General features: G+C 44.1%; 1 protein-coding gene across 6 annotated transcripts in view; it reads right to left on the reverse strand.

The window, feature by feature from the left end:
* Positions 1 to 7,932: 7,932 nt before the first annotated feature.
* The window catches only part of TEAD1 (TEA domain transcription factor 1), a 174,881-nt gene continuing 154,814 nt past the window's right edge, over positions 7,933 to 27,999 (reverse strand). For 3 of the 6 annotated variants that reach the window (XM_029957500.1, XM_029957499.1, XM_029957498.1), the window contains 3 exons: positions 26,291 to 26,431; positions 21,926 to 22,078; positions 7,933 to 15,654 (listed from right to left, as the gene is read on the reverse strand). In XM_029957500.1, coding sequence (XP_029813360.1) covers positions 15,541 to 15,654; positions 21,926 to 22,078; positions 26,291 to 26,431 — 408 coding nt within the window. In that variant the 3' untranslated portion in view covers positions 7,933 to 15,540. Of the gene's footprint in view, positions 15,655 to 19,689; positions 19,889 to 21,925; positions 22,079 to 26,290; positions 26,432 to 27,999 lie in introns of those variants that run through there. The other 3 variants (XM_029957497.1, XM_029957496.1, XM_029957495.1) reach the window with 1 other exon arrangement.

A 27,999-nucleotide genomic window follows, 5' to 3' on the forward strand; every position in this document is an offset into this window, starting at 1 on the left:
CACAGCCATTGCTCTTCCTGAAACGGAAGAGAGGAAACAATGGCCTGGCCTCTCCCTTCTTCCTTTCCTTCCGGAACCTTCCATGGGCCACCCTCAGGGGCACCTGATGCAGGAGTCTGGAGAGAGGTAACCACCGGGGGTCAGTTCCCTTGCGTTTCCCCTGCCATTCTGGGTAAGGATCGGATCTGAGCAGGCCCTGGACAAAATGCTCCCACGATGGTATTAACTCAGATGATTGATTGCCCATTGCCTGCTGGATAAAGGGGATGTTCTGCCTCATGACAGAGGCATGTTGCTGGATATTTGCAATCTTTTCTCCACCTTCTGCTCTTCCTTCTTTGTTGCTCATTGGACCCATGGGCCTATAATTCTTGTACAGTCCCTGGAATACTTTTCCAAGTATTTGTTACAAAGCTAGATATCATTGTCGTTGGGTTTTAGATGATAAATATGCTAACCTTTTTAAAGTAATGTTGGGTTGTTTTCTAAAGTGGTTGCACCAACTTATACTTATTTTCTTTTAAGTTTATTTATTTTGAGAAAGAAAGCATGAATGGGGAGGGGCAGAGAGAGAGGGAGAGAGAATCCCAATCAGGCTCCACACTGTCAACATGGAGCCCAATGTGGGGCTCAAACCTATGAACCATGAGATCATGACCTGAGTCAAAGTCGATGCCTAACCTACTGAGCCACCCAGGCGCGCCCCCCACCCCCACTTTATATTTTACTTCTACCTGCACGTATGAAATCTCCATTGCTCCACATTTTTGCCCAAATTAAAATATTTTAAATCTGCTGGGCAAATCTTATTTTAATTTGGATTTCTCTTATTACTAATGTAATTGAGTATCTTTTCATATGGTTATTGTCCATGCAGATTCTTTTGGGGGGAAGGGACTGTTCAAGTCTTTCTCTATTTTTGACTGGATTATTTTACATATTGACTCACGATGTCCTTTGTATATTATTATTTTCCCACGTTATACACATTGCAGGTATCTTTTAGTTTTGGGCAGTTACTTTCACTATCATTATCATTAACAAAATGTATGAATTATAATTAAATTTATCAAATTTTCTTTGTTGGGTTTTTGTTTTATCTCTTTTAAGAACTCCTTGCCTAATCAAAGGTTCTAAAAAGATTCTATGTTTACTTTTAGAAACTTTATAGTTTTGCCTTTCTTATGTCTATCTCTAACTTACCTTTAACTGATTTCAGGGCATCTTGTACAGTCATGATACATTTTCATTCTTCCTGGTGGTGAAGCAATCCCCCCCGCCCCCCAGCATTTAATGAATAGCCTATTCTTACCCCACTGATCCGTAGTGCATTTCTGTCATGTATCAAGGTTTTATATATGCTTGGATCTTTTTCTGATCTTCCTATTCTATTCCATTTGTTAATTTGTCTCATCCTGCATTATTAGCACATGTTTTATTTACTAGGGCTTTATAATAAATACCAATGTCTTGGTAGGGTTAGTCTCCTATGTCAGTCACAGAATCAGGGCACGGAAATCACATCAGTTACTTTAACAGGGAAAATGTAATATAAAGAATTGTTAACTGGTAGAAAGGGCTTAACTACTAAAAGGGTAGAGGAAGACTCAAGGAGTCCAAATACAGCAGGCAGCTCCTACCTCCACGCTGAAGAAGTGGGGACAAAGAAGGAACTAGAACCTTTGGAGAACAGGACGCCTTCCCAACCAAAGGCTGAGGTATATGCATCCTGCTCGTTGCAAAGAAACTTGACAGGGCATATGGGCCAGAGCTGGAGTATAGAATGGTCCGCTGTTGCCATGGGGTATGGAGCTGGTCTGTAGAGACTGCCTCCTTGGCGGTGACACTTGCCTGAGGGCAGGGTCCAAGCCACAGTAGAAGTGACCTCATGGAGCCCCCCGTGTGGGGGAAGGGGTGGCCCGTGGGCAGAGCTAGAGCTGCCTCACCAGGGCTGCTGGGCTTCTGCACTAAATGATACTGGAGGACTGAGCCCCAAAGGAAATGCGTTCTGGTCACTGTTGTCACGGAGTATAACTCCAGGGCCCTCTATTGGCAAAGCAAAACATTTGCCAACCGGCAAGGAAGAAGTGTTTAGTGTCCAGGCCAGTCTCACAAAGAGGGCCAAGAAGGTGGATTTGGAGAGAAGAGAAAAATTAATTGATAACTGGCACAGTCTTCTAATTTGTTCTTACCTTCAAAAGTTTCTTAACTATTTTTGGTCCCTTGCGCTGTCGTCACGCACCTGAGTGGGGGAGTGGAGAGAACAGAATTCTTACTGGGATTTCATTTACTCTGTAGATTCAGTTGGCAGAACTGACAGCTTTACACAATTGATTCTTCCAGTTTATAAGCATTTGGATCTCTTCATTTACATAGGTCTTCTTTAAAGCTTTTCAATAGCACTTTTTTTTTCATTTTCTCTATAAAGATCTCTTAAAGCTTCTGTTAGGTTTATACTTTAGTACTTCATATTTTGTAAGCAAATTTTCTTTTTCTTAATATTATGCAAAAATGCAATTTATTGTTGGCACATAAGTTTTGTATGCAACAACATGTTAAACTTACTTCCAGATTCTAGTAATATATCCATCTATTTTGGGTTTTCTACACATACAAGTTTATCTTCTAAGAATAGTGACAGATCAGATTCCCTTTTTTCTTATTCTTGCCTTACTATGCTGTCCGGAGCCTCAGTGTGTTGAGTAAAAGCGGTAGATACAGGCATCTTTACCTCACTTCCAACAGTGAGAGAAATGCTATTGCCGTCAGCTCATCATTTTGTAGACACCTTCCATCAGTTCAGAGAGGTTACTGCTAGTCCTAATTTGCCAAGTTTTTAAAAAATTATTAATGAACATTGAACTCAATCAGATACAGCTGCCTTCTTCTATTGAGATGATCTGTGATTTTTCTTCATCTGTTGATGAAAATCACATGGGTTGATTTTTAAAAATGTAAACCAGCCTTGCATTCCTGAGATGAACCCCATTTTGTTATCATGCATTATGCTTCATATACATCGTTATACTCAAATGGATAATATTTTGTCAATTTTATACTTACAAGAGAGATTAACCCAACATTTCCCTTTTTTCATGTTGTCCTTGTTGGTATTTTAGCCTTATAAAATAAATTGGGGAGTATGTTTGGAATCAAATTTTAGGGGTGCCTGGGTAGTTCAGTTAGTTAAGGATCCAACTCTTGATTTCGGCTCAGGTCATGATCTTAAAGTTTGTCAGCTTGAGCCCCGTGTCAGACTCTGCGGTGACCATGTGGAGCCTGCTTGGAATTCTCCTTCTGCCCCTGCCCAACTCTCCTTCAAAATAAATAAATAAGCTTAAAAAATAATTTAAAAATATTCTGCCAACTCCCTTTCTATGCCAAAAAAAGCAAGGTCCTAAAAAGATGTCTGTGTTTCCTGTTCCCCGGTGTATAGGAATTCGGGCAAATGGCTATCAATTCCTTTGATGCCCTTAATGTGGCACCATAGCCTTCCTCCTCAAGTGTCCAAGCCTTCCCTCTGATCAGTGAGTTATGGGGTCTAAGAACAGTCTTAGATCTGGAAAGGGTGAGTGAGAGATAAGTGATTTTTCACTGCAGCAGCTAACATCTATCTAATCTTGGATATTTTATGATTAATACAATCTACATCTTTGATGGGTGCCCATCTTTCTTGTCCTTATCTTGCCATGGTCCACTAGCCATCTTCACAGATCCTGTGAGGCTAGACTCCTTGGTTTCCATCCTTTGCTCTTATGGTAATTACTACTTTGCCTCTGACAGCTAATTGCTGCCACCTGGTCTCTGCTGCTCCAGAATCTTATCTTCATTCACATAGGGGAACCCAAATCCATTGCAGTATCCTCTGCCATCAACCTTGGCCTGCAGGCCACCACTGAGTTTCTCAGCACTGCTTGGTCCCCTTTTGCTACTGCATTTGCTATTTTAGTGAAAGTTTCTCAGCACTGCTTGGCCCCCTTTTGCTATTGCATTTTCTATTTTAGTGAAAGGACTGTTTTCTTGGCCTTCTGGGGCATATAGATAGATGATAGGTGTTCTGGTCTTAAATTATGCCCTCCCCACCCCCAGGAGTGTTGACTCTTTGAACTTTCTGAGCTCTGCCTCTACCAAGTACCAAGGCAGTTCCAACAGCTCTGCTTCATTTCCTCTACACCATCGTTTCTCCAGATTTCAAGAGGCCATCCAGCAGCCCGCTGTCCAGCTGACCCAGGATCATCTCCAGATATCCTTGCCAGGATATTAAATTCTGAATTTTAGAAGAGTGTGACCTATACCAATAAACTCTCCCTAATCTAGCTCAGTCTCAGATACTCAAGATTAAGTCATAGCCTTGTTCTTTCTTTTCTTTCTTTCTTTAATGTTTGAGAGAGCATGAGTGGGAAAGCAGCAGAAAGAGAGGGAGAGAGAGAATCCCAAGCAGGCTCCATGTTCAGTGTGGAGCCCAATTCAGAGTCCAACTCAGGGCTTGATCCTACAACCGTGAGATCATGACCCCAACTGTTATCAAGAGTTGGATGCTTAACCTACTGAGCTGCTGTGGCACCCCCATTTCCAGGCATGTTCTGCCAGTTCCTACAGGAAAGAAGAGAACGGACTAGCTAAATCCTGCACTCTTGGTGATGAGCCCTTTCCTCCTGAATTAAGGACCAAATCTCCTCACTGGACATGCTGAGGCTTTGCTCTAGTAATTGAGGAGGTGTGGCAGACCTTGGGGATGCAAGCACTTCATCTTTGAGGCATCCGTGGCAGTTGAGGTCTTCACATGGTCTCCATCCAGAGGAGGCCACCATCCCAGCAAGAGCAAGTGGATGACTATCCCAGAGGGTTCAGAGGAATTGGGTTCAAAGCTCAGTGTTTCCACCCTGATGGCCCCACCCTACATTTCAGGGTGCCACTACTTACTTTTAGGGCCTGACTGTAACATAGACCTGTGAAGGCTGTGAATTCAGCTCTTTGTAATTTCTGACTTTGTTTTCACCAGTCTGCCATCAGCTGCATGACCTAAGGATGTTTTTCAAATGCTGCCAGAGAGACCTTGACACCATGACCTGAGTTGAGTAGGACATTTTCTTCTTTCTGTGCACTGATTGCACTCAGCAATAACCAACCTATTCCACAACCGTGAATTAACACCAGCCTCACATGCCAGAGCTTGTGTAATTCAGTGCATACCCTTCCTTGTAGACCCAGTGTCAATATATCACAGGTGGCAGTCTTACTGTGGTTCTACAACATTCCAGCAGACCGATGGTCTTAATTTAGACCATTTACCTTAATTTAGGTTGTTCCAGTAGATCCTTTTGAAAAAAGACAGAAGTGCAAATAGATTATTTGTGAGCTTTAATAAACATTAAGTCTTAAAGATTTCACTTCATATGATAGAGGGTTAAATCACTATGAAGGCTAAGTAGAAAGAATCCTACTGAATCTGACAGTGCAGAGCCTGATGTGGGGCTCCATCTCATGAACCATGAGATCATGACCTGAGCCAAAGCCAAGAGTCAGAGTCTTAACCAAATGAGCCACCCAGGCGTCCTAAAACATTTTTTTTTCCCTGTAAGGAGCCAGGTAGCAATTATTTTAGGCTATAGGGTCTGTTACAACTCATCAACTATCCCATTGCAGCATGAAAGCAGCCATGATAGCAAGTAAACAGTAGGAGCTGGTAGTGTGTCTTAATAAAACTTTATTTGCAAAAACAAAGGGAAGGCCAGATGTGGCTCACAAGACTATAATTTCAAAACCTTTGGCCTTGAATGCAGCCAATTTTCATAAAATTAAATGTGTGCTAGGAAACAACGTATAGTCTCCCAATTGCTGGGTTCATTACTTTGTATTTTGTAAACTATAACAGCACATTAAAATAAATAGGCTGTTCATATCCCGGGTCTGACCTTTTTTTCCCCCTCTTTGGTCTGCTTTGCCTATAAATAACCCAATGAGTTTAGGTAAGTTTAAAAACTTCCCACCAAGAAATGTCCAATTTTGCTTTATAAACTTGAAGCTATGTTATTAAGTACATACAAGTTAAGAGTCTCTATTTTTTTCTGAGTAATTAAAACTTGTATTGTCTTGAAATAATCCCCGTGAATTCTAGTGGTAATTTTTTCCTTGAGCTATACTAGTGTGAAAATAATATATCAGCTTCCTTTTGGTGATTCAGTTTTTTAATGTTTACTTCTGAGAGAGAGAGAGAGAGAGAGAGAGAGAGAGAGCGAGCGAGCAAGGAAGGAGTAGAGAGAGGGAGACACAGGATCCGAAGCAGGTTCCAGGCTCTGAGCTGTCACCATAGAGCCCAATGTGGGGCTTGAATCCATGAACTGTGAGATCACCCACGAACTGAGCTGAAGTCAGATGCTCAACTGACTGAGCCACCCAGGCACCCCTCTTTTGATGTTTTATTGGTATATTTATTCTTCAACCTCTGTTTTCAACCTTTCTATGTCTTTACATTTTAGCTGGCTTCTTATCAGCAGAGAACACAAATTTTAAGTCTGAACTTCTTGGGAGTCAAAGCAAATAGGAAAATATTTACTGAAAAAAAAATGCAGTCAGCTGGTTGGCAGACTATTTGCTAGTTAAAACAACTTAGATATAGCTGACATATGAGATGTTAAACAGAACAAAGGCGTCTTTAAAAGCAGTTAAAAAAAACTCTATGGCTTCACAGGCTTACACAACATTGTTTTGTTTTAATTGGAATTATATCAGTTGCTGATGCTTAACAGCGGCAGCTAATTTGGCTTCCCTACGTCGCAGCTACGTTTATTAGTCCACCGCAACAGTCCGTCAGAAATGATCAGGACTCACAGCCCAGTTGCTTGCTCCCTCATCTTACCAGAAGCCTTTATTGTCCTCCCCTTTACTCTTAAAATCCCCTTTACTCAGTGATGTTTACCTAGCGTGTCTCGGTCTTTAAGGAACTCAAGTTGACTGGAACTGCAGGCACTAATGACAGACGTCTGTAACGTAGTGAAGCGCCTGCTTCAGAGGAGGAGGAGGAGGGCAAAGGGGGCCGCACAGTCAGGGGCAGAGCCAGAACTGCAAGGGGGGAGGCGTTTCCACTTCTCAATTCTTGCCACTTACCAGCTTTTGTGACCTTGACAAAGGCTTAATTTCTCTGGGCCTCAATTTCATTATTGGAAAATAGGAAATGACTCCTTTCCTCAAGAGTATGGGGTTTAGAGAAAACAGTGCCTGTCGCAGGGGCTGGCGCACATTAGGGCCTCGACAAGGCGTCCCACAGTTCCTTTCCTTCTGCCCTGAGCAGCTCGGGGGACAACAGCATTCCTCCCGAACTGGGGCTTGCTTTAGAGGTCCCTTTTCAAAGGAGATGGGGTGTCATTTCTTCTCTGTTCCCACTCCCACCAGTGAGTCTTGAGATTTGAGGCACACTTCACCTCAGACTTCAGAGAAATGGGAGAAGCAAGACCCTCTGAAATCTATCTCACAGACTGGAGGACCCGGTACACTTGGTCTTCTTGTCAGAAGCCTAAGGTCATCACTGTTTTAACAATTTCTCCTCTAGCCTTGAGCTGCTTACACCCACGGATTCTCAGTGAGTCATAATGTGGGGGTTGGAGGGGAGGAAAGAGGGGGAAGGCGTCCCAGCCTGAGGGGGTGACCTATTGAAGGCTCCACCCCTCACCAGTCATCACTTTGGATGAGCCATCTTTTCTGAGCCTCTGTTGGGGGTAATAATGTCAGTGTCATTGGAACTCTAAGAATTAAAGGACACAAGGTATCCACATTGTATCGAAAGCACTCGGCCAGGGCCTGGCACGTAGTACACAGGGAATCAAAGGCTTTCTTACGCACGGGTGTGCCGCACACTCGTGAATCGAGAACCCCACAGTCCACCCACAACACACAATCAGAGGTCATTTTCAACAACATACACTTTTGCAGATAAAAAAGGTAACCCACACTTTCATTTTCTTTATTTTTCATTGATACCGTATGAATACAAAGTTTCTAGAAAGCTACAAAATGTCTACCACTTTATCAAGAAGGCATCAAAATGTGTCACTTTGCAAAGACATGAAAACACCTGCAGGAACTGACACAAAAATAGCATTTTTAGAGTGATGAAATAATTGCACTTAACTGTCATGGATATTAAAGTTATCACACATATGTACCGCGAAAGCTAGAATACATTTTTTTTTTTTACAAAGCACTTTATAAAAAAATTCTCTGCACACAAACCCTATAATTTTCATATGACTATCATACTAAAGATAAATTCACTTTAAAGCCAACACTTAGAACATTTTTAAACAAAAAGGGACCAGTACCTAAACACGGACATTAACAAATACAAGAATACTGTACTGCCAAGAGGTTTCACCGAATGCCTTTGAAAGTTTTCTGAAAATAGTTTAAGAAGTTGTGTGTGAGAATTTGCCCCCCCCACCCCCCAGCTCTCCAATCTACCAAGAGGAACCTTATTACCCAAAGGCAGGTTCTGTAGCCGCCCCCCAGCCCGCAGTACAATATCAAAGCAATCACTGAACAGATGAAGCGATTCTGTCACAAGCCCATAGTATACACGGGACACAAAGACACAGACTGTGAGAATCCCATTAAGTCATTTAGAATGTGAACAAACACATGTGGCAAAACCAATTTACATAAAATGTAAGCATATTAAACAATTAAAGGCTATTCGTGTTTCTTTTTTAAATGTTACAAAATTTTTTTGTTGTTTTTCAGGCACGTACTGTTTTTTTTTTTTCTTCCTTTTTTTCCCCTTCTCTGCAGACATGAGCCTATTGACAGAGGCCTGCAGAAGTGAATCTTTCCAGGAGGTAACAGGGAGATGTATTTTTTTTTTTTAAGAAGTGCAGTTAATATCTAATTTACACAAACTAATCACAGAAAATGATCCAAAAAAAATAAAAATAAAGAAATACGAGACTGATTTCCAATTGATTTACACCTAGATTCTGTCAGCCTCTCTCAGAGACCGGGGAAGGGCAAACCATCTCATAATGGAAGGCAGACATAAAAGTCGACCCGAGAGAGGCAGAACCTCCTGGAATCTGACCCCATCTAATGAGGAACGAGAGGGAACATAAATGCCATTTCAAATGAACGGAAATGACGCGGTGTGGCATATGACTGACAACGCAAATTCACAAAGAAGAAAACAAGTTATAGCTTAGGAAGTATGACAATAAATACAAGTATTTCATCTCAGTTCATGGTGCGTGACCTCAGTGAAACTATCCTTGTAATGCAATGCGTTTTTAACACAAAACCTTCATTCTTAATGATAGAAGCGATGAGATTATGGGAGAAAACTATTGCCAAACAAAGCACAGTAACAGTGGAGAAGCAGGGAAGCAAGTACTGGATTAATTTCTTTCAAGCTGTGGTGGGGTGTCTGGCAGGGAGCGGCTGGACACACGCAGCGGACTTAGCGCTTGCGTTAGGTCAGTTTCCTTTTCATCACTGGGTTGTTTTTTTTCTTGTAGAAATTTCTATAAATACTCACAACTTGGTGTGGGTAGAAATCACTCCTGAAATTTCAGAGCCCAGACAGGGAATTCTTAAAGACACCAGGTGGAGACGAAAGAACATATGCATTAAGAGTTCAGAGGCTAACTTTCAAAGATGTCTGATGTCATTTTGAAGTCTATAATTGGTAAAGGACAATTTTTTTTTCTCTCCTGGCTTTTGTTTGGCTGGTGTTTTTGCCTTCTGGTCCTTTCCACTTCTCTTCCTTACCTCTATCAGTTTTCCCAAGCTACACAAGGTTTGGATAAAAGCCAACATGGACTCTAGAGAGTTGCCCTTTTGAGGGCTGGAACATTCTTTGAAAATGCCGAATTGTGAATGGTGCTCTTTGGAAGTTTCTCATAGCACATTCATACACAACACTCAAGAGTCAACATCTGCGCCGTAAGAAGAACACTTCAATTGTCATGACCCTAACTCACTTTTGTTCTGCACGGGATCTCAGTCTGAGGCTTCTAGCCCTCGGCATGGTGTCACTGTGTAAACCAGGTAAGTGCGCGCGGTTGTCCGGATTGAAGAGCGAGCCTCCACGGACACTGGCCACGAACAGAAGGGGAAGGACAGATCTGTCCACCGGCCGAAGTCTGCCGTTTGTGAGCAAGTCCCCTCACGCAGACGCGGGGCTGGGTGGCAAATGGAGGGGCCGCCCTGGGTCGCTGGCACACGCGGACCTGACCACGACAGCTCCGGGGGCCCTCCTGCCGCGGTGTGCTACTGGTGAGCGGTGGCGGCCGCGTCGCGCCCTTGTGGACGGAGGCCTGTGGTTGGTTACTCATCCTGGTAAACCAAAGGCATTACGGTGATCTCATAATATTTTTGGTCTCTCTACAAAACGTACCATGGCAGCACTTTTCTAAGCTGGAATCTCAAACCAAAGGCACTTCCGTGCGAGAGCGCAGATGAGTCCTAAATAGCTAAGTATTTGGTCGTGAATTTAAAAGGCAGCGTTAAAAGTACAATTTTGCTTTTCATGGTAAACTACAAAGTTGGAAAACCTTCCGTTTTGGTATATACATGGGAGAGTGCGGTCAACGAACCCACTCGTGTTCAGCGTCCGATTGTAGACCGAGTGTGGCCAGTTCTGTAGAGAACTGGAGAAAAATGGGCTTATGCAAGAGACATGAGAACAGTTTTTGCCTGTGTGGTTTTAAGCACTGGGCCAATTGCGTCAGTGGACGTGGAGGGTTGGGTAAGAAAAGGCCGGCGGCATGACTAGGTATCGCTAAGGCACTGCTTTCTGGAACGCTTTGGCAGCTCTTGAATTTAAAACTCCCTAAAAAAGTAATAACAGTAGTAAGAGAAATGCTTCCAGCTTACAAAAGGGCTCACAGTTCGAGGCAGCCTTTTGCACTGCGGACCCTACATGCAACGTCTCAAAGGTTTAAGGCTTTTCAGAAACGACATGTGCAGGGCTTTGCCACAGAAACAGCAACAGAAAGAAAGAAGCAATGCAGACATTTCCTCTCAATGTCACAGGCATGAACACCGACGCACAGAATAGGCTCTACCCTTCGTTAGGACAGGTGTAGTGTACCAGACAGAGCATATACAAACTTAGACAAAGTTGCATGTACCTGGTTTGTAAAACTGACGGTCATCTCATACAATTTAAATAATTTACGGTTGTACAAAAACAGACTGCTAAAGCCACTACAGTATCGAGGCCTAAAGAAGCCTTGGGTGTAAGTCATCTCGGGACTTGTAACACCAAGGGCTGGGAAACCAGGGCTGCTTTTTTTGGCTGGTCTGAGTGTGGGACTTGGCTGCTGGGATGTTTGGCAAAAAGAAAATGGACTCGAGTCGAGGGCGGGTAAATTGTCCTCAGGGTAAGAGAAAAGGCTCATCAGCTTTCGTATCTGCTTATGGGGTGTCTCACATAGCTCCAATTGGACCAGAGGCTCCCTGTGAGACGTAGTGTCAGCAACGGGGTGATGCTCTTACTCTGGCTGAGGGGGGCAGTTCTTTATCTCCCCCTCTCCTCTGACCTGAGCGTGTGCACACCTTTGTAGGGATCAGGTAAGCAGGAGCACCGAAGAGGAGCAACCTCCACCAGGAGAGGCCAAGGATTAAGTGATGAGGTTCCAGAGCGTCCTCACCCTTATTCTGTCATTAACCAGCTGAGTGACTTAAAGCAAGTCACCTCCGCTCTGGGCCTCAACTTTCTCATCCGCTAAATGAAAGACAGTAGATTGTGCCCTCTTGTAGCTCAATAGAAACAAACAAACAAAAAAATCTGTCAGCCCTCTTCCAGAACTGGTCCCTCTCTCCTCCATCCCTAAAGATGAAAGGAAGTGTTCCAAAGGCTTCCATAAGTTCTAAAACCAGCACTGAATGAAGGTAGGGCAGAAAGCAGAAGACCAGAGGAAGTTCACCGAAATGATGACAGCTTTGATCAGGAGACTCATAAGCTTCTGAGAAATCATGAAAACTGCTGGAACTTCTTTTTAAGCTGGTATACAAAAACATGAAGATCAGATCCCAAATGTACCTTACATAGGATTATCCGCATGATGGCCACCAGCTGCTCCCCACTTCCCCAGGGATGAATGAAGGAATATTTTGTAGTGAAACAGACTCTGCAGCGAAAAGAAGCTCTGAACAGGAAGAGACCTGGACATAACGTCATTTGAGTAACATTCCCACCTGCCTCTTAATGTCCTACAACAAGGCTCCCAGGAGAGCAAGCTTTCTCAGACTGAAATGGAAGGAAATCAGAAGATCTTAAATCCGGTACTGGTGACCTAGATGACCTCGGGCTGTGCTTCTCAACGAGGGTAGGGGGGATGGGGGCAGTGCTGTGCTCTACGGAGCCCTGGGCAACGTCTGGAGAGGTTCTGGATCTCGGCAGCTGCAGGGAGGGCGTGGCAGAGGCCAGAGAGACGCTAAACTGCCTACAATGCACAGGATAGTCCCACACAACAAAGAACTGCTCCAAACTGTCCACAGTGTTGAGTTCTAGAAACTCTGGCTTGGCGGATTCTAGAGCCTGTTCTGGGATTCCAGAGCCTGTTCCGAAGTCCTGATTGCAATTTCAGGTCTCTTGCTAAGAGGGCAACGAATGCCAACAGACCAGAGTCTAGTTTTTTAGTGCCTCTCTGTTTAGGCTGTGGAAAATCAGCCTCCAAATTCTCCAGGAAAAGTACATGATGACCCTGACTCAATCCTGGTTAGTGAAGGGTCACCAGGATATATGGTACCCAAAAGAAAGCTAAAAAGACACAGGCGTGGAAAGGCTTTTTTATGGTTTAGGAAGCTTTATGTAGAAAGGGTGAAGACTCTGCTATAAAGGGTGAAAGGTCAAAACTGATCTGGATTTGGTGTGATGACACAAATCCCACCCCAGTACCTAATTTGAGAGAGACCGAGAGAGGGCCAAGCGTTCGGGTGACTGGGTCAGTGGTTAAGACAGGGAAAATATCTGCCCTGAAGAAAGCTGTGGAAGAACAAGACAAGAAGTGAAAGTGTAAAGATCTTAGAAACGTCTTGAGAGCAAAAAGCAATCCTGAAGGATGCTCACGTGAATGCCCCAAAGGTGACTGCGAAGGCAACTGGGGGAAGAGGGCACTGGCGGTGTGGCACTGAAGGGCCCAGCCTGCCTCTGTGAGTTCAGTAGACCGGGGTCTGCCCTTCTCTGCAGCCAAGAGAACCATCCTCTAGCTGCTATAGCCTGGGGTCTATTTGTGCTTTTAAAAGTAAATCCCAGGAGCCCTCCTGGCAGCCCAGAAGAGCTCCATTCCTGCGTGGGAATGTGAATCTGATGCCTCTCTCCCCGAATTCTGGCCATGACAGGTCATTTTCACCCCTTCCTAGGGTCCTGGTCCTGGGTGAGTGGGGTTTCCTTTAAGGAACGATGCAGGAGATAGGAGCAAGGCATCCCCGGGAGGAGTGACCGAGAGAAGTCATTCCGTATGACGACCACGGAAGAAGCTTACGTGCTTGGGCTGGGGACCAGATGGAACAGCAGACAACCGGAGCCAATCCTTCAAAGGCCCACTTAGAATCAGACAATGAGTGTTAGTTTCCTTACAAAGGGAAGACAGATACCATCCTACTGGTTTCTGCAATGGATGTGTGTTCCGAATGGGGAACATTTTGCACTTTCTTCTCTGGTCTTCCCAGGACCCGGTGGCATGAGCTTGGGAGAGGTTAGGCTTGCTCTGGTGTCCTCTTTGCCACAAGCCAGCCACACCCTCATGCTCATGACAACCAGACACTAGTCAATCCACAAGCAGGGGCAGAGCAGGTGGTGGGACAGGGAAGAGGGGAAGTTATTTGGACGTGAAAGACAAAAGCTCTTCATTTCCTGGCTTAATGAAAAAAGTCTTGATAAGTTTCGCAGCTTACAGAACTTATTTCACGTTCTACCATGTTAACGTTTGCCTGGCAATGATAAAATGTCACTTCCCTCTGGGAAGTTGGGGAGTATGCTGTCTTCTTCCCAATGAAGCACTTACGGAAAAATAACCCGAGACATGCTGGCCACTTCAAACCAGCTGTGCCTGGGCAATGCTTTGGAATATTTGGGGTGGAAAGCCCAACTTCTCCTGGGAAGGGAACCTCCCAAATGAGTCTGTTCAAACAAGTCAGAGGGCGCTGGACCTCTCAGACCTGAAACAAGTACTCTGACTTATTGAGAGATGTTGAGGAAATGGATGTCCTGTGAGAATACAGCTGGATCTACGGACACAGATTGAGAAGTGTGTCAGCACCTAGCAAATTGAGGGACATTAACCGTTCAATAAATATGTGTTGGGTAACAATACATGTGTATGTGTATAGACGCATACACAAACACACACGTACACACAGAGTTATAGCAGGTTAATATGCAGACTGGTTCACCAGAAATAATTCATCCACAGGCTGGTGAGGATGCTTGCCATTTTTCTGGGGAGCAGAGGTGCTAAAACTGATGAGCCTTTTACTTGTTTGGTTGATGAAATTTCTCCCAGCCATAGGATTTTCCTTTTTTTTGCAGCTCACAGTGCAGTATTCGTGCCAATTTTAAATTTTTGTTACTAAATTTCAGTGGTTCAAACATTTACTCATCTTAATAAAAAATTTGGTTGTCCATATAAAATATAACTGCACACACAAGACTATAAACATTGTACGCTTAGATTTTCAGTATTTATCTACTTATTGCAAAAAGAGCCATCTTTTTTTTCATTAAATAATCATCACATTAGTACAATACAATTTTATACTTCTTAAATATACTATATATGTTAAGGATAAGGGGTGAAGTTTTCTTCCTTTGTAATACCTGTTCAAGAGTTTAATGGATTAAGAGATTAGTTTTAACCTTGAGGAAAAAAAAAGTACAAATTTGTCTCATTAGCATATTTCTACCAAGCATTTAAGGCTATATTTTAACATTTGGTTTCAAAAAAGAAAGAAAAGTTTCATTTAAAAAATAATTTAGTGAATTACATTCTTTCATAACTTCCACCCTAATTAGTTACAAAGATAAGTCTAAGATTCTTAGTTTTGTGTACTAATTTACATTTATATTTAAAGATTAATTTTACTTGTATCTTAAAACAAGAATTTTATGTTGGAAAAAAAAGAACTAAATACATTTGTATAAAGGCTGTAAATGTCCCATGGCAAATGCTTTGTTACAATTTTTTTTTCCTACTACAATTAGAAATAGGTCTCTAGACAGAGAGACCTGGGTTCTTAAGGTTCATCTTTCCCAAGGAATTGTGGGCTGTGGATCTGAAGAACACATAGAAACAACTCGATTTCTCTTTTTACAACTGTACCAGAACTTCACAGCTACAATGATAGTATGAACACATGAAAAATGACTTCACTCAAACAGGATTTAGAAAAAGTCAGGGTGACCTCGGGGCCAGGGCACCCCCCTGTGTGGTGAGGTTTAGTCAGTCATTCAATAATGGAGAGAGAGTGTGTGTGTGCGCACATATGTGTGTGGGTGTGTGTGTATGTGTGTGTGTATATACAGATATCTATATATATAAATAACCATGTTCAGTCTTTTACAAGCCTGTAAATATGATGTTGTGCTCCATGTTCACTATTTGAAACTTCAAATACACAGGCCATGCAGAGGAGAGTTTCTTGTGTATCCCTGTTTGTTACCACCTGTTAAAAAAAAAAGCAAATATATACATATATATATATACCTATACACACACACACATAGATAGAAAAGCTCACATGGATGAAAACCTACTCCATCCGTACCGTGACAACTAGGATTTGCTTGACAGGAACAGTCTCAAGTCCAGCAGGTGGACTGTTGGAGAAGTTCTGGCCTGACTCTGCCCTCCCAAATACAAACTCAGGATATTCTGCATCTGATTGAATCCTATGTGAACTTAGTTACCATCTGTAAGAAATACCTTCTGGGGGCGCCTGGGTGACTCAGTCAGTTGAGCGTCTCACTTTGGCTCAAGTCATGAGCTCACAGCTTGTGGATTTGAGCCCTGTGTTGACAGCTCAGACGCTGGAGGTGCTGTGGATTCTGTATCTCCCTCTCTCTACACCCCGCCCCCATTCACGCTCTGTCTCTCTCTCTCTCAAAAATAAACATTAAAAAACAAAAAAGACAAAAATACTCTTAAGAAAGAAAAAGAAATACCTTCCAGAAAGGGTCTTACCCATATCTGGGTCCAAGAAGAGACCACAAGAATTAGTGTGGGTTTTTGGGGAGGGTCAATTTCTTGACAATGAAGACAATTTTCTAGAATTCCGTCCCATAAGATGGGTCATTTACCCTAGGAATTGCCTCCTATCTTGTACCTACACTTTGATGAGGTTTCATGAGAGCCAATGACAGACAGGAGCCCCACAGATGCTTGCTGTTAACCATCAGTGCTGGGGACTCAGTAAAGTATGTGCTGAGTACAGAATGGTGGTAGGATTTTGTTAAACGATCCTTCGTTCCGTTTTTCATTTATACGGCTTTAGCACGCAAAATGTACTTGAAATACTCATCTACTTCCCTTCTTGGTTCAAGTCACCGGACTCCAGCTTTCTCCTCTTCTTGCCCCTGGCCTCTGCCCGCATTTGTATCCTGAGTGATGGGATCTGACCCAGGTCGCTGCGGTCCCTCCACATTGGACCCTGCCCACTTCTCAGAGCCATTCTCAGAAAAAACTTTCTCAAAGCAAATCTAACCCAACCTCCCAACAGCTTTGGTGACGCCATTGCATGTGTGTTCTGTTTGCAGACACAGCTCCATGTCTTTAAACACTTGGAATTTGAGGGCCCAGTCCAGTGCGTTGGGGGGTCCCGCTCCCCCATCTGTCAGGCTGCTTTACCCATGAAGTTTCCCTTGCCCTCAAGGTATCCAAGGGTATGGTCTCTGACTGAGGACTAAACTCTCACAAACTTGTAATTTCTCAGCGGAGCACATAGTACTGTCTGTAAGTATACATAGATCTGTAAGATTTTTTTTTTTAATGCCCATGTCATTCAGTGGGTTATAAACTCCTGAAGAACAGGGACCATGCTGCCTAGTAACTAGCCTGGCACGTAACAGTGTTTATAAATATTTGCTGAGTGAATGACAATCCGCATGATAATAGCCGACATATACTAACTGCTTAGTACGCATCTACTTAGTATTACATACTTCATACACATCGTCTCAAATAAGATTACAACAACTCCATGAGCAGGTGCCCTGTCAGCTCCCTTCTGACAGAGGCAGGGGGCAAGGAGTTAGGTGATTTAAGGTTAGACAACTGTCAGGGCACCTGGGTGGCTCAGTCAGTTGAGTGTCTGACTTCGGCTCAGGTCCTGAGCTTGCAATTCATGAGTTCGAGCCCCACATCGGGCTCTCTGCTGTTAGCACACAGCCTGCTTCAGATCCCCTCCTTCTGCTCCTCCCCCACTTGCACTCACTCTCTCCCTCTCTCTCAAAAAAACAAAACAACAAATTTGATAGTTGGAAAAAATAAAGGTTCGACCACTGTCAACTAAGAAACCCAGATCTGATGGTGAAGACCTTTTTTCTAATCATTAAGTGATGCTGCTCTAGACAAATGAATTGATACAGTAATAGATTATCTACATTTATCTTTCTGGGTAATAAAGATTTTTTTCAATATTGGTACCCATCTGCTCTCCTAGTCTTATTTCCTGCCTCTTCCTTCATGGACCAAAGACTCCAATATGCAGGCCTCTCATTCTGGAAACCTCCCCCTCTCTCCCCACGTTCAGAGAAATGTCTGCCTGCTCTTACCTCCGGCACCGCTCCTGAATCCATCCCCGCCTCCACCACCACAGCCCAGGGGACCAGCCAAGCAGCTGGACTCCCTACCAGGAGCCCCCCTGGCTCACAGATTCCCATGGGCACGTGGCAGCCACAAAAACCCTGTAAGTGATATAAATCTGACAGCCACACACTCTTGCTTAAAAGCTCCAATGGCCTCTATTCGACTTGGGAATTTTAGGGTGAAAAGCCAGTCTTAGGTGGAGCAGACCCTGGTCCTCCCTGGCCAGCTCCCTGCTCTCCTCCCTCTCCCCATGCCGGCCACACCCTCATTTCCGGTCCTCCCTCCCACTTGCCTGCAGACCCGCAGGGCCTTCCTCCACCCTCGCGGCCTAGTCACCAGGCTGGTATGCCTGGATGGTTTCTTCCTCCTGGAAGCCTTCTCTGACCTCCCTGACCAGGCAAATAGTCCTGTCATATGCTCTTGTGGTGCCCTGGACCTCCCTGTGCCAGCCAGCAGCTACCGTGTGGCTTCTATCCGTTTTGTGATCGCTTGAGGAATGCCTGCCTCTCTCGGAGCATCCAGGACGGCTGCCCCACCCCATCTAGGTCACATCCGGGCACCTAACACTTCAGTATGCACCTGCCGGAAAGCCCTTTTCTTGGTAAATCTGAAGAATGTCTGTTTATCCATCAAGGCAACCTAAACCTCATCTTTTAACCTCCCTGAGAACTCTCCCACCCCATCCCAACCACAGGTACCTGGTCAGGTAGTTAACCTCCTCCGTATATCCAGGTATCTGTTGCTCAAGGATACTACCTTTTGTACTGTACAAATGTATCGTCATCATTTATTCGGTGGCCTATTTCCCCTGCTAGGCCAGGATTTACTAAGGTAAAGGCACTGTGTCTGGCAGCTAGTACAATCTCTCCATAGCTTAGCTGAACAAATGAAAATATTCTCAATAACTGCTGAGGTACAGCACATAGAGGTGAGCATTTTGTTTGTAAATGGAGGAGGAAATGGAGTTTAGAGACTTTACATGACTTACTCAAACCAAGATCATTGAGTTGGGTCTTAATCCCCAGCCTTCGGATTCCATGATCATGAAATATCCTGCAAAATGTCTTTTCTCTCACTGTTATGTCTTAATTTAGGTCTGTCATTAGCTCTGTGACCTCAGATAGGCCTAACATCTCTTTTCCATAAAATGGAAATAAATATGACCTCAGAGTTCCACAGTGAGAATTTCCTAATATGGCACCTACAAAAGATTTATTAGCACCGTTGCCTGGAACCTCTATGATCTGCCCTACCTTCTTGCAAACTTTCTAGGAAAGAATATGTTCTGTTTGTCTTTTTCACTTAAAAAAAAATTTTTTTTTTTTAAAGTAAGCTCCAGGCCTGACATGGGGCTTAAACTCACCCTGAGATCCAGAGTCAGATGCATTACCCACTGAGCCAGCCAGGTGCCCCCAATGTGTCCTATTTAGACTTGATGATGGAGAGTCAGAAGAAGGAGAGAAAAACTGTTTCTAGCAACCTGTATGTATGTCTGAATACACCTCCAAAGAGGAGAGGAATACTTGACCTATAATTCAGCTACTGTCTTCCTCAGCCCAGATACTGTCACTAAGGCCTTCCCTTTACAGGTTCACCACAATTTCTATATCATCCTGATGAAATCAGAGTCCAGCTCACCAGCCAGTAGGGTCTGGAATTGACCTTGCTGACATACGCTTTGTATCCAGTACCTAGTAAAACACCTGCTACTGTGTCCAGCCGATGCCAGCCTGGCCATATTCCTACATCCTTTGCCAGTGGAAGAGCTCAGAAGTACTACTTCTCTATTCATCAAGGAGAGGATCTGACTCTCATAATCCAGGGGTGCTGCTTTAATTTGTTTCTCTAAATGCTAGACTATTATTTCTAGCAGGTATTTATTGAGAACTACTAATTCGTCATAGCAAAAGAATTTATTTAGCTGCTTAAAGATACATTTTGAAAATGAATAAAACGTGGTATGTTTTCCGGACATCTGAGCTGCTGGAAGCCACACAGTTCTGGAGGAGCATTACTGGTATGGTTTCATGAGTTTGGTGGCTCACAGATGCTTTCGGTTTCTTCCGGGCCTGATTTTTTCCTGCAGTTGTGCTCTGTGAGGTAGGGTTACAGGCAATGAAGGCACATATTCCTTAAAAGGCTGGAACAGACCTTATAATGACAGCTAAGACTCCTTCCAAGAGAGGTGGACCGGCCCATTCACTCAGAGAGTTTGGGTTAATTCCTGAGGTTATTTAATGTCCTCCCCAAGGCGCCACACTCACTTTGCTCATCTGAGCACAAAAGTCACCTGTTCTTAAAGAGAAACAGTAGGCACTTATAGGACAGGTGTCTGCCAGCGCCTCAAACCACGAACTGCTCAGTTTTCACTAAAGACCATCACAGAACACGATAGTAGTAAATGATAGTCATCGAAGATCAGGTTTTCCAAACTCTCCCTTCGATTGCTAGCTTCTCGTGGACACGCCTGAGAATCCATGGAGATTCCCTCAGGAATAAATGAAAGTTACATGCAAAATGATCTGTCCACCAACTGGATGCCGATCATGTGTCTGTGAACCCCGGGAGGCTCTGTGGCTCACTTAGCGGACCTCAATAGCAGTGGGTCTCAACAGCTGGGAAGCTATAAAAATAAAACAAAACCAGGGCGCTGGGCCTCACCCTCCAGGGAGTCTGATTTTATTGATCTGAGATGGGGCCCAGGCTCCAGAATTTTTAAAGCTTCCTGGCTGAATCGGATATGCAGAAGATTTTACTTTCTAAACCTTTATTTATTCAGTTCTTACATTTGGGGTGAGGAGGCTGGCCCCTACTGGCTCTTAAAGTTAAATATTAAGGAATTTCATGGGCTGGACAATCACTGGTACCCTGAAACAGACCATGGAAATGGGCAAAAGCTAATAAATCAAGGGTTTGGGGGAGGTTGGGGGACAGCCTTCCTTTTTTTTTTTTTTTTTGGTCTTCTTTTTTCTTTTCCTTTTCCTTCCCTTCTCTTCCTTTCCTTTTTTTATGGAATAGCACACCATTGATTGAGAACCCTGGTTTGAAAGGATCCAAAACCTCTGGGTAAATAACCTTTGCCCTAAATATTCTAGTTTTTCATCCTAGAAACAGAGCACCAAAGCAGGCCTTCAGAGCACTGAGTATTTGACCACAATATGGTCTTGCTGACTCTTTTTAGCAAAACTGTTTCCCAGTTTGTTTTGACATGTTTCCTTCAGTTAAATCAAGGAATGCTACCTTTTTCAAGAACAAGCATTATAAAACCCATTACTGCATATTCTATAGGCAGATTTTTGAGACAACACTGTTCTTACAACCTTCTCAAGCCTCCAATTTGTTTTAAAGTCAAATCTCAGGTGACCCTCCCCCACCTCCCAGCAATGACACGGGGAACCAGAAACCTCTCCCATCGTGGACCCTGAGCACCAATTTTTTACTTCCCCTTAACTGCCCACGTTTTGACCACACTTTTCAGCCTCTGGAGAATATTTTCTCTGCCCCTTTCCGGTCACAACATTCTATTTTCATTTCTATTTTTTGTGGTACTGAGGGTTTACGTTTGGCTATCTTAAGGTGCATTACTCCTTTTAAGACCTTGCAATCCTTCCTGAAACGAGTCAAGGTGTATTTGAAGGACAAACCCAGGGACATCACAGTTTTTGCCTCAGTGGAGATGTGCATGCAATGCTGCCAGGACTCACACTTGGCTGACACTGAAGCTCCCCAGGGAACTATAAAAAGTAGACAAGCCTGGGTTCTATTCTCAGAGATCCTGACTTAACTGATCTAGCACCAACCTCAGTGTCAGGCTTTTAAAAGTTTTTAGCGTTTTAAAAGTTCTCCACGTCTTTCTAATGCGGAGTTTAGAACGTAGGACCATCGTTTTTACTACCCGCTTGAATTCTAGTTTTCCCAAGCTTCGAAAAGCTCAGCCCAGCCCAACCGAGAACCCCATCTCTTCTACAGACTTGAACCCAAATACAGCCCATGCTTGCCCTGGATGCTGTGGATTCCAATGGTTACTGACCAACAGCCTGGTCACCTCCCCTAGCCCAGCCACCTTGCTGTCCTTCCCCACCAGCCTCACGGCTGGGTCTGCCATAAGAGGAAAGAGGCAAAACAGTTACCAACAAAATTGTGAAGTTTTCCAAAACACTGTTCATCATATATTTCTCTGGTAAGTGTTTGAGCTTGTGGATGAAGTTAATCATATATTCACACATCGGGGAGCGGTTTATTCGGTACACAAATCGGCCATTCTCGAACCTCGCATACTCCGTCTGTGAGGGAAAAAGGGTTGAGCACTTTTATACTATTGCTGCCGGCAGAAACATTTTTCCTTTTTCAACATGAATCATCCTCTAGAGGTGTGCAATTTATGTAGTTTACTTAATTAAAAAAAAATCCTATCTCCAAAATGAGTGCCATATTCAGAAATTCATGATTTTTCTGGAAACTGAAAAAAAAAGTGTAAAAAGGAAAGCTTTAAAGAAGGGTTGTACAGGTCAGAAAGAAAAAAAAAGCAGAGGTTGTTAAGAAATATAATCACCTACTTAGTGATTTTCTACCTGGAGACCTAGGAGAGCTGGCCCAGCCAATTACAAATCTTCAAAGATCCCAGAGAAAATCACCCTTCACTGTCACAAAGGCCTCACAGGCCGGCGACCAACGCAGCTAATTTCCCTACCTTAGGAAAAACTACTTCACACTGATCATGAGCTCCTGACTGTGGGTTATTTCTCTTTCAGAAAAAAAGACAGAAAAAAAAATACTAGTATTGAAGATCCCACTGAAGCACTCAGAAATAAGAAACACACCCCTAGTCTTGGATCAAAGAGGAAGTAAAAGGGAAATTACCAACTATCTCAAGAGTAATGAAAAGGAAAATACTTTACATCAAAACGTATGGGACCCGATGAAGCTATACTCGGAGGAAACTTAATGATGTAGCTTCATGAGCTCATCATTAAAGATGAAAAATTACAGAACTAAACCACATCTTCAATTAAAAAAAACCCCACAAAATAAACCCAAACCACAAAGAAACCAAAGGAAACCCGGAAGAGGAAATTAATAAAGATAAAAGCTCAAATCTATGTTAACAGAAATAAAAAATGGAGACAGAATAAATTAAAACTGGTTCTTTAAGAAGTCAAAATAAAATAAAGCCTTCACAAGCTTAAGGAAGAAAAGAGATGAAACCACAATTACAGGAGAGACTGGGAGATTTGTAAAAGGTTCACTTGACATAACTCTCTAAAGCAAAAAAAAAAATGTAGAGGAGAGGATGATTTCCCAGCAAAATATAAATTACTAATACTGAACCAAAACCCAGAAAACTTCAATAGGTCAATTACCATGGAAATGACTAGAAAGTTGTTTGGAGATGAACCCCTGAAAAAGGTACAAAGACCCCCTGGGGTGATGGTTGAGTTTTATGCAACTCTTAACAACCGGGTTTTTCATTGTTACGCAAACTACATCAGAACATTGATGAACATAGAGAGACAATAAAAAGGAACAGTCAATTATCACTTATGAGATGCAAAAATCTTCTGTAAAATAACAAACAGAATACAGCAGTGCATCCCAAGTAGGACTTTCTTCAGGAATGTGTGGTGGCCCGAACACAGGGCCTGCATGAACTCGTCATGTCCACGAAGGGGGGAAAGATGATAGTAAGAGTTGCTGAAAAGGCAGTTCATAAAATACTGCAGCTGTTACTAATAAAAACGCTCAGTATGGCAGGAATAGAAAGACAGCACTTAGAGACCATGTATAAAATCCAACAGTGAGTATAACCCTAAATGGCCAAACACCAAATCCATCTCTACGAGCAGCAGTAACTATACAAGGATACTCGCCATCCCATTTCGTTTTACAACTGTGTTGGAGGTTTTAGCAAATGGAAAGGAGGTGAGAAAATAATAGTAACAGAAAAAGTGGCAGAAACATTGGAAAAAAAGAGATAAAATAAAGCCTCTCTTTTTGGTGCTGCCATGACCATATACATAGAAAATCCAAGATTTAGGGGCAAAACCCACTAGAGATAAATAAGGGAATATGGGAAGATGGCCAGATACAACATATTTTTGCTAAAACCAAGAACTTTTCTCTCTTCTGGTAATTACAATCTACAAAGGGAAAACTGCATTAACAAATCAGTATGTATTAATTACAATCCAGAAATGAGAAATTGTATTAACAAATTAATATATATTAATGTATATGTAAAAACTACAAAATCTTCTTAACATAAAGGAGATGGACATGCGAATAGGTTCTCGACTGGAAAGATTTCGTATTGGTGATGTATTAATTTATCCCCAAATATTATCTAAGTCTAGTACAATTATAATTACACTGATCAAAAGCTTTCTGGCTTCCTTTACTTTTTAAAAAATTTTTTAAATGTTTTTAAAATTTATTTTTGAGAGACAGAGAGAGACAGTGCAAGCAGGCGAGGGTCAGAGAGAGAGGGAGACACACAATCTGAAGCAGGCTCCAGGCTCTGACCTGTCAGCACAGAGCCCGACGCAGGGCTCGAACCCATGAACTGTGAGATCATGACCTGAGCTGAAACTGGATGCTTAACCAGCTGAGCCACCCAGGTGCCCCTCCTTAACTTTTTTAAAAAAAGTAATCTCATTATTTGCAAAAGTAAGTGTTGGTTATTAGCCTAGGAAATATACGGAAAAGAAGAAAAGCAAATTTGACTTGCCTTGGCAGATATAAGAATGTACTATAAAGCCACTGTAATCAACTCACATGATATTGGGGGACATGTACAGATAAACAGGGTGGAATCAGACTGCAGGAATGGCTCCTGGAATGCAGTATATTAAAAGTGGATACATCTAAGATCTACTCAGTGGGAAAAGGCGAATCATTGAATAAATGGTTTTGACTCAATTGCCTGTGTGTTTGGAAGACAACAGAAGCAGACTCCATTTCACACCAAATGCAGAAATGCGTTCTAAATGGATTAAAACCTTAATTATAAAATTCCACCAGCACTCACACTACCTTCTTCCTGAGAATTCCTGGGTCTTCAATCAAAGGAACTCTACATACAGCTTTGGGGTGTGTTACTGGGGGACACACTGAAGAAGAGTCTGGGATCTGGGAAACCGAGGAACTTGTCTGGCTCATCTTGTCCGGGCAGGTGGTCTCTTTAGGGGTGCCCTGACAATTCGACTATTCAGCCGCAATGCCTCCCTTGGACATTCCACATTCCCAACCACTGACGGGTAATGGTGCTTCCTCTTGCTCTGAGGAGACACAAGGTCACCTGGTCGTAGGCCTCCCAGGACTGTCTCACTACACAGCCACCTTGGGCTTCCCAGACATGCGCTGGGCTGGTTCCCCTCCTCCCTCATCCATTTTTGTCCTATGCTCCTGCGTCCCCTCCCCCTCCATCCCCCACCCCAGGGCTGGCTCCTGCTCCAAGGCCCTCCCTGTACCACATCCTCCGTTCCCACAGCTTTAACTTTCCTTACTGCTTCGGATTCCCAGCTGGCTTTCTCTATCTTCCAAATTCTAGTCTTGTATCTAGAATCACCCCCTACTTGCTTTTGAATACTTTCTTATCTCTGCTCATGACTGTCCTTGCAAACACAGAATGTGTGACCTTTGAGTCCATGAAGCTCAGGAGGCCTAAGCTTACATCGCCCATCTAGTCAACTCACTTCTATCCTCTCTGGCCAGTGTAACCTCCTCAACACCATTCGCAGCATGTCCCTCATGGGCTCAGGAAGCTGAAGGCAGCAGCCCAGATGCTCATGGTTCAGCCCAAGTCCTCACACCCGCAGGCTTGCTCCTCCCTCCTCCCGCCCGGGGCATCCTCTCTCTCACGCCTCGGCACCAGGTCTGGCACAGTCAGGCCGGGCCCTGGGGCCTGTGAGCTTGAGCAAAAGCCATTCATGGAATACGGGCAGACCGGGGTAATGGGCATGGGACATCAGAGAGTACAACCTGATGTGGAATGTCAACTGTGAACATTCACCCACAGCAACCCACCCTGGTACAAAGAACATATGTTTTCTTAAAGGGAGGGAGGCATGCAGTATAAAAACTATGAAAGGAGGAAAAGTGGCAGAGAAGCCACCACCAGCCTTGAGGCATCAGGGTTTTAGAAGGTAGGTGCTGACCCACCTTGGCTGCTATTTGCAATGCCCAGAAGCGCCCTCGGACCTAGGAGCAGGAAGGGCCCATCAGATGGTGGCGGGGCCTGTCTGTACCAGCTCCCACACCAGGGCACCGAACGCTGCTGGCCGCCCAAGGCCGGGCCACTGCAGTTGGGAGGGCTGGCGTAGGATTTGCTTTCTTGCAAATCACTTGTGTCTTTTCAGAAGGCACAGGGAAAAGAGGGGAGAGGAGGGGGGAGAAGGAGGAGAAACCAGAAAAGCAGAACACTCTGGTTCAGTGAAAGCCGAAACAGAGGCAGCAGGGTGCCCCTGAATGCAGACTCCGGGGTGCAGATGCCCACTTACCTCTACTTTTTCTACTACTTGCTTCCCAAAGGAGCATACTTTGGTGGAACAGGTGACTGTCATATTTTCAGAGCTCTCATACTGACTGGTGACACCATAAAAGGCCCCAGCGTCATCCTGAATATTGCAGTTTAGGTCAGCCTGTTGGAAAGGAAACGGAGGTGGGGGTTATTTTCTCATTGCGGGAGTCACGGCAATGGGCAGTGACCATGTGGTGAAGACGTCCAACCCTTCTGGGCGAGCGGAGGGCAGGAGGGGTGCAAGCGGAGGTGGTGAGGTGATGCTGATCTAGAAAGATCACACAGCCCACGGGTCATTTTCTGAAGACAGCGCTAACTCCAGCAACCTTCCCATGAAATGACGATGCTACACGTGTCTATTTCAGTTTGCTTTCTTGCATCCAATATAGAATAATACGCTACCCTTGTTATAAGAGATCCATGAGGTCTCTGAAATACTATACAAAGCACAGTGTATGCCTTGGGTTCACATTCTCTCATCTGGAGACAGATTTAGATTTAAAAGAACAAAAGATCCGTAGCTGGCTAGCCACTTGTTACATGTGTAAAAACAGAACCTCCATTACCAATGACAGCATCCAGAAGGGAAATGGTTCTATTCAAGACTGGCTTGCAAAGGTGCCAAGTCACTGATAATTCCCACTCATTTAAGGTATTTTAGGATTACCTACGGTGTGAGGTTTATACTAGACACACACAGGACTACAAATGAGAGCTACATACCGAAAAGAGCTGTGAGGGACAGAGAAATACTACCACATCAAAGGTGCTCAGAGGTCAGACAAGGGAAGCCATTACTTTCAACAAGGGGTATTACCTATGGGGTGGTTATGATGTGAATATGCAGAGACTGGTTGAGGGGACACTGGGGGCAGACACAGCCTAGGGCACCTCCTTCCAGCTACGGCAGAAGGACTGAGGCCAGCAGGAGGCGTGAGTTTGGAAATGCAGCCAGGACCCAGGTCATGGAGGGCTAAACAAGGGGTGTGGGTTGCATGATGCAGGAAATGGGGACCCTCTGAAAGCTCTGTGATCCGAGCTGTGTCTCAGGGATCAGCGTCTCGGCATGGTCTAGGGTCACTGCAGAGGTAGACTGCGAGGCTGCTGCAGTGGCCGGAGCACTGACTGATGGCTCCCTCCCCTCCAGCACCTACTGACCGCTATGCCACACCGGGCACTGAGTGGGGCACTGGGGATCAGAGCGAGCATGAGCTGGGCCAGTCCCTGCTGCCATAGGCTCACAAGATAGTAGGTAGGACATCACCGTGGGGATGGGTGCTCCCGAAAGAGGCATTGAGGGCCATGAGAACCAACTTCAGGGGCTGGGAAACTTCCAGAAATGCCACAGCTCAGATCCAAAGATGACAGGTGAGCCCTGAGAGAGTGTGGACAAAGTGCAGAGACCCAGAAACAAGGCCACAAAAAGGCTGGGATGAGAGAGGGTGACAGGAGAGGTACGAGGTCTTAGATCCTAAGACCAAGGGACACAGGAGCTGTAAGTGCCCAGGGTGGGCACAGCGCCGGGCTATGGCTGGATCTGAGTTCCTAAAAGGCACCCTGAGCACAGTGTGGAGATAATTCTGGAATAGTGAGAGGAAAGGCAGAGACAGGCCAGAAAATTGTCAAGGTAGTCCAGACAAGGGACGGCATCCGCACCACCGTGGGGGCTGGAGAGAGACAGGTGGGGTG

Source organism: Suricata suricatta, chromosome 11 (assembly GCF_006229205.1).
Source record: "Suricata suricatta isolate VVHF042 chromosome 11, meerkat_22Aug2017_6uvM2_HiC, whole genome shotgun sequence".
Classification (NCBI taxonomy): domain Eukaryota; kingdom Metazoa; phylum Chordata; class Mammalia; order Carnivora; family Herpestidae; genus Suricata; species Suricata suricatta.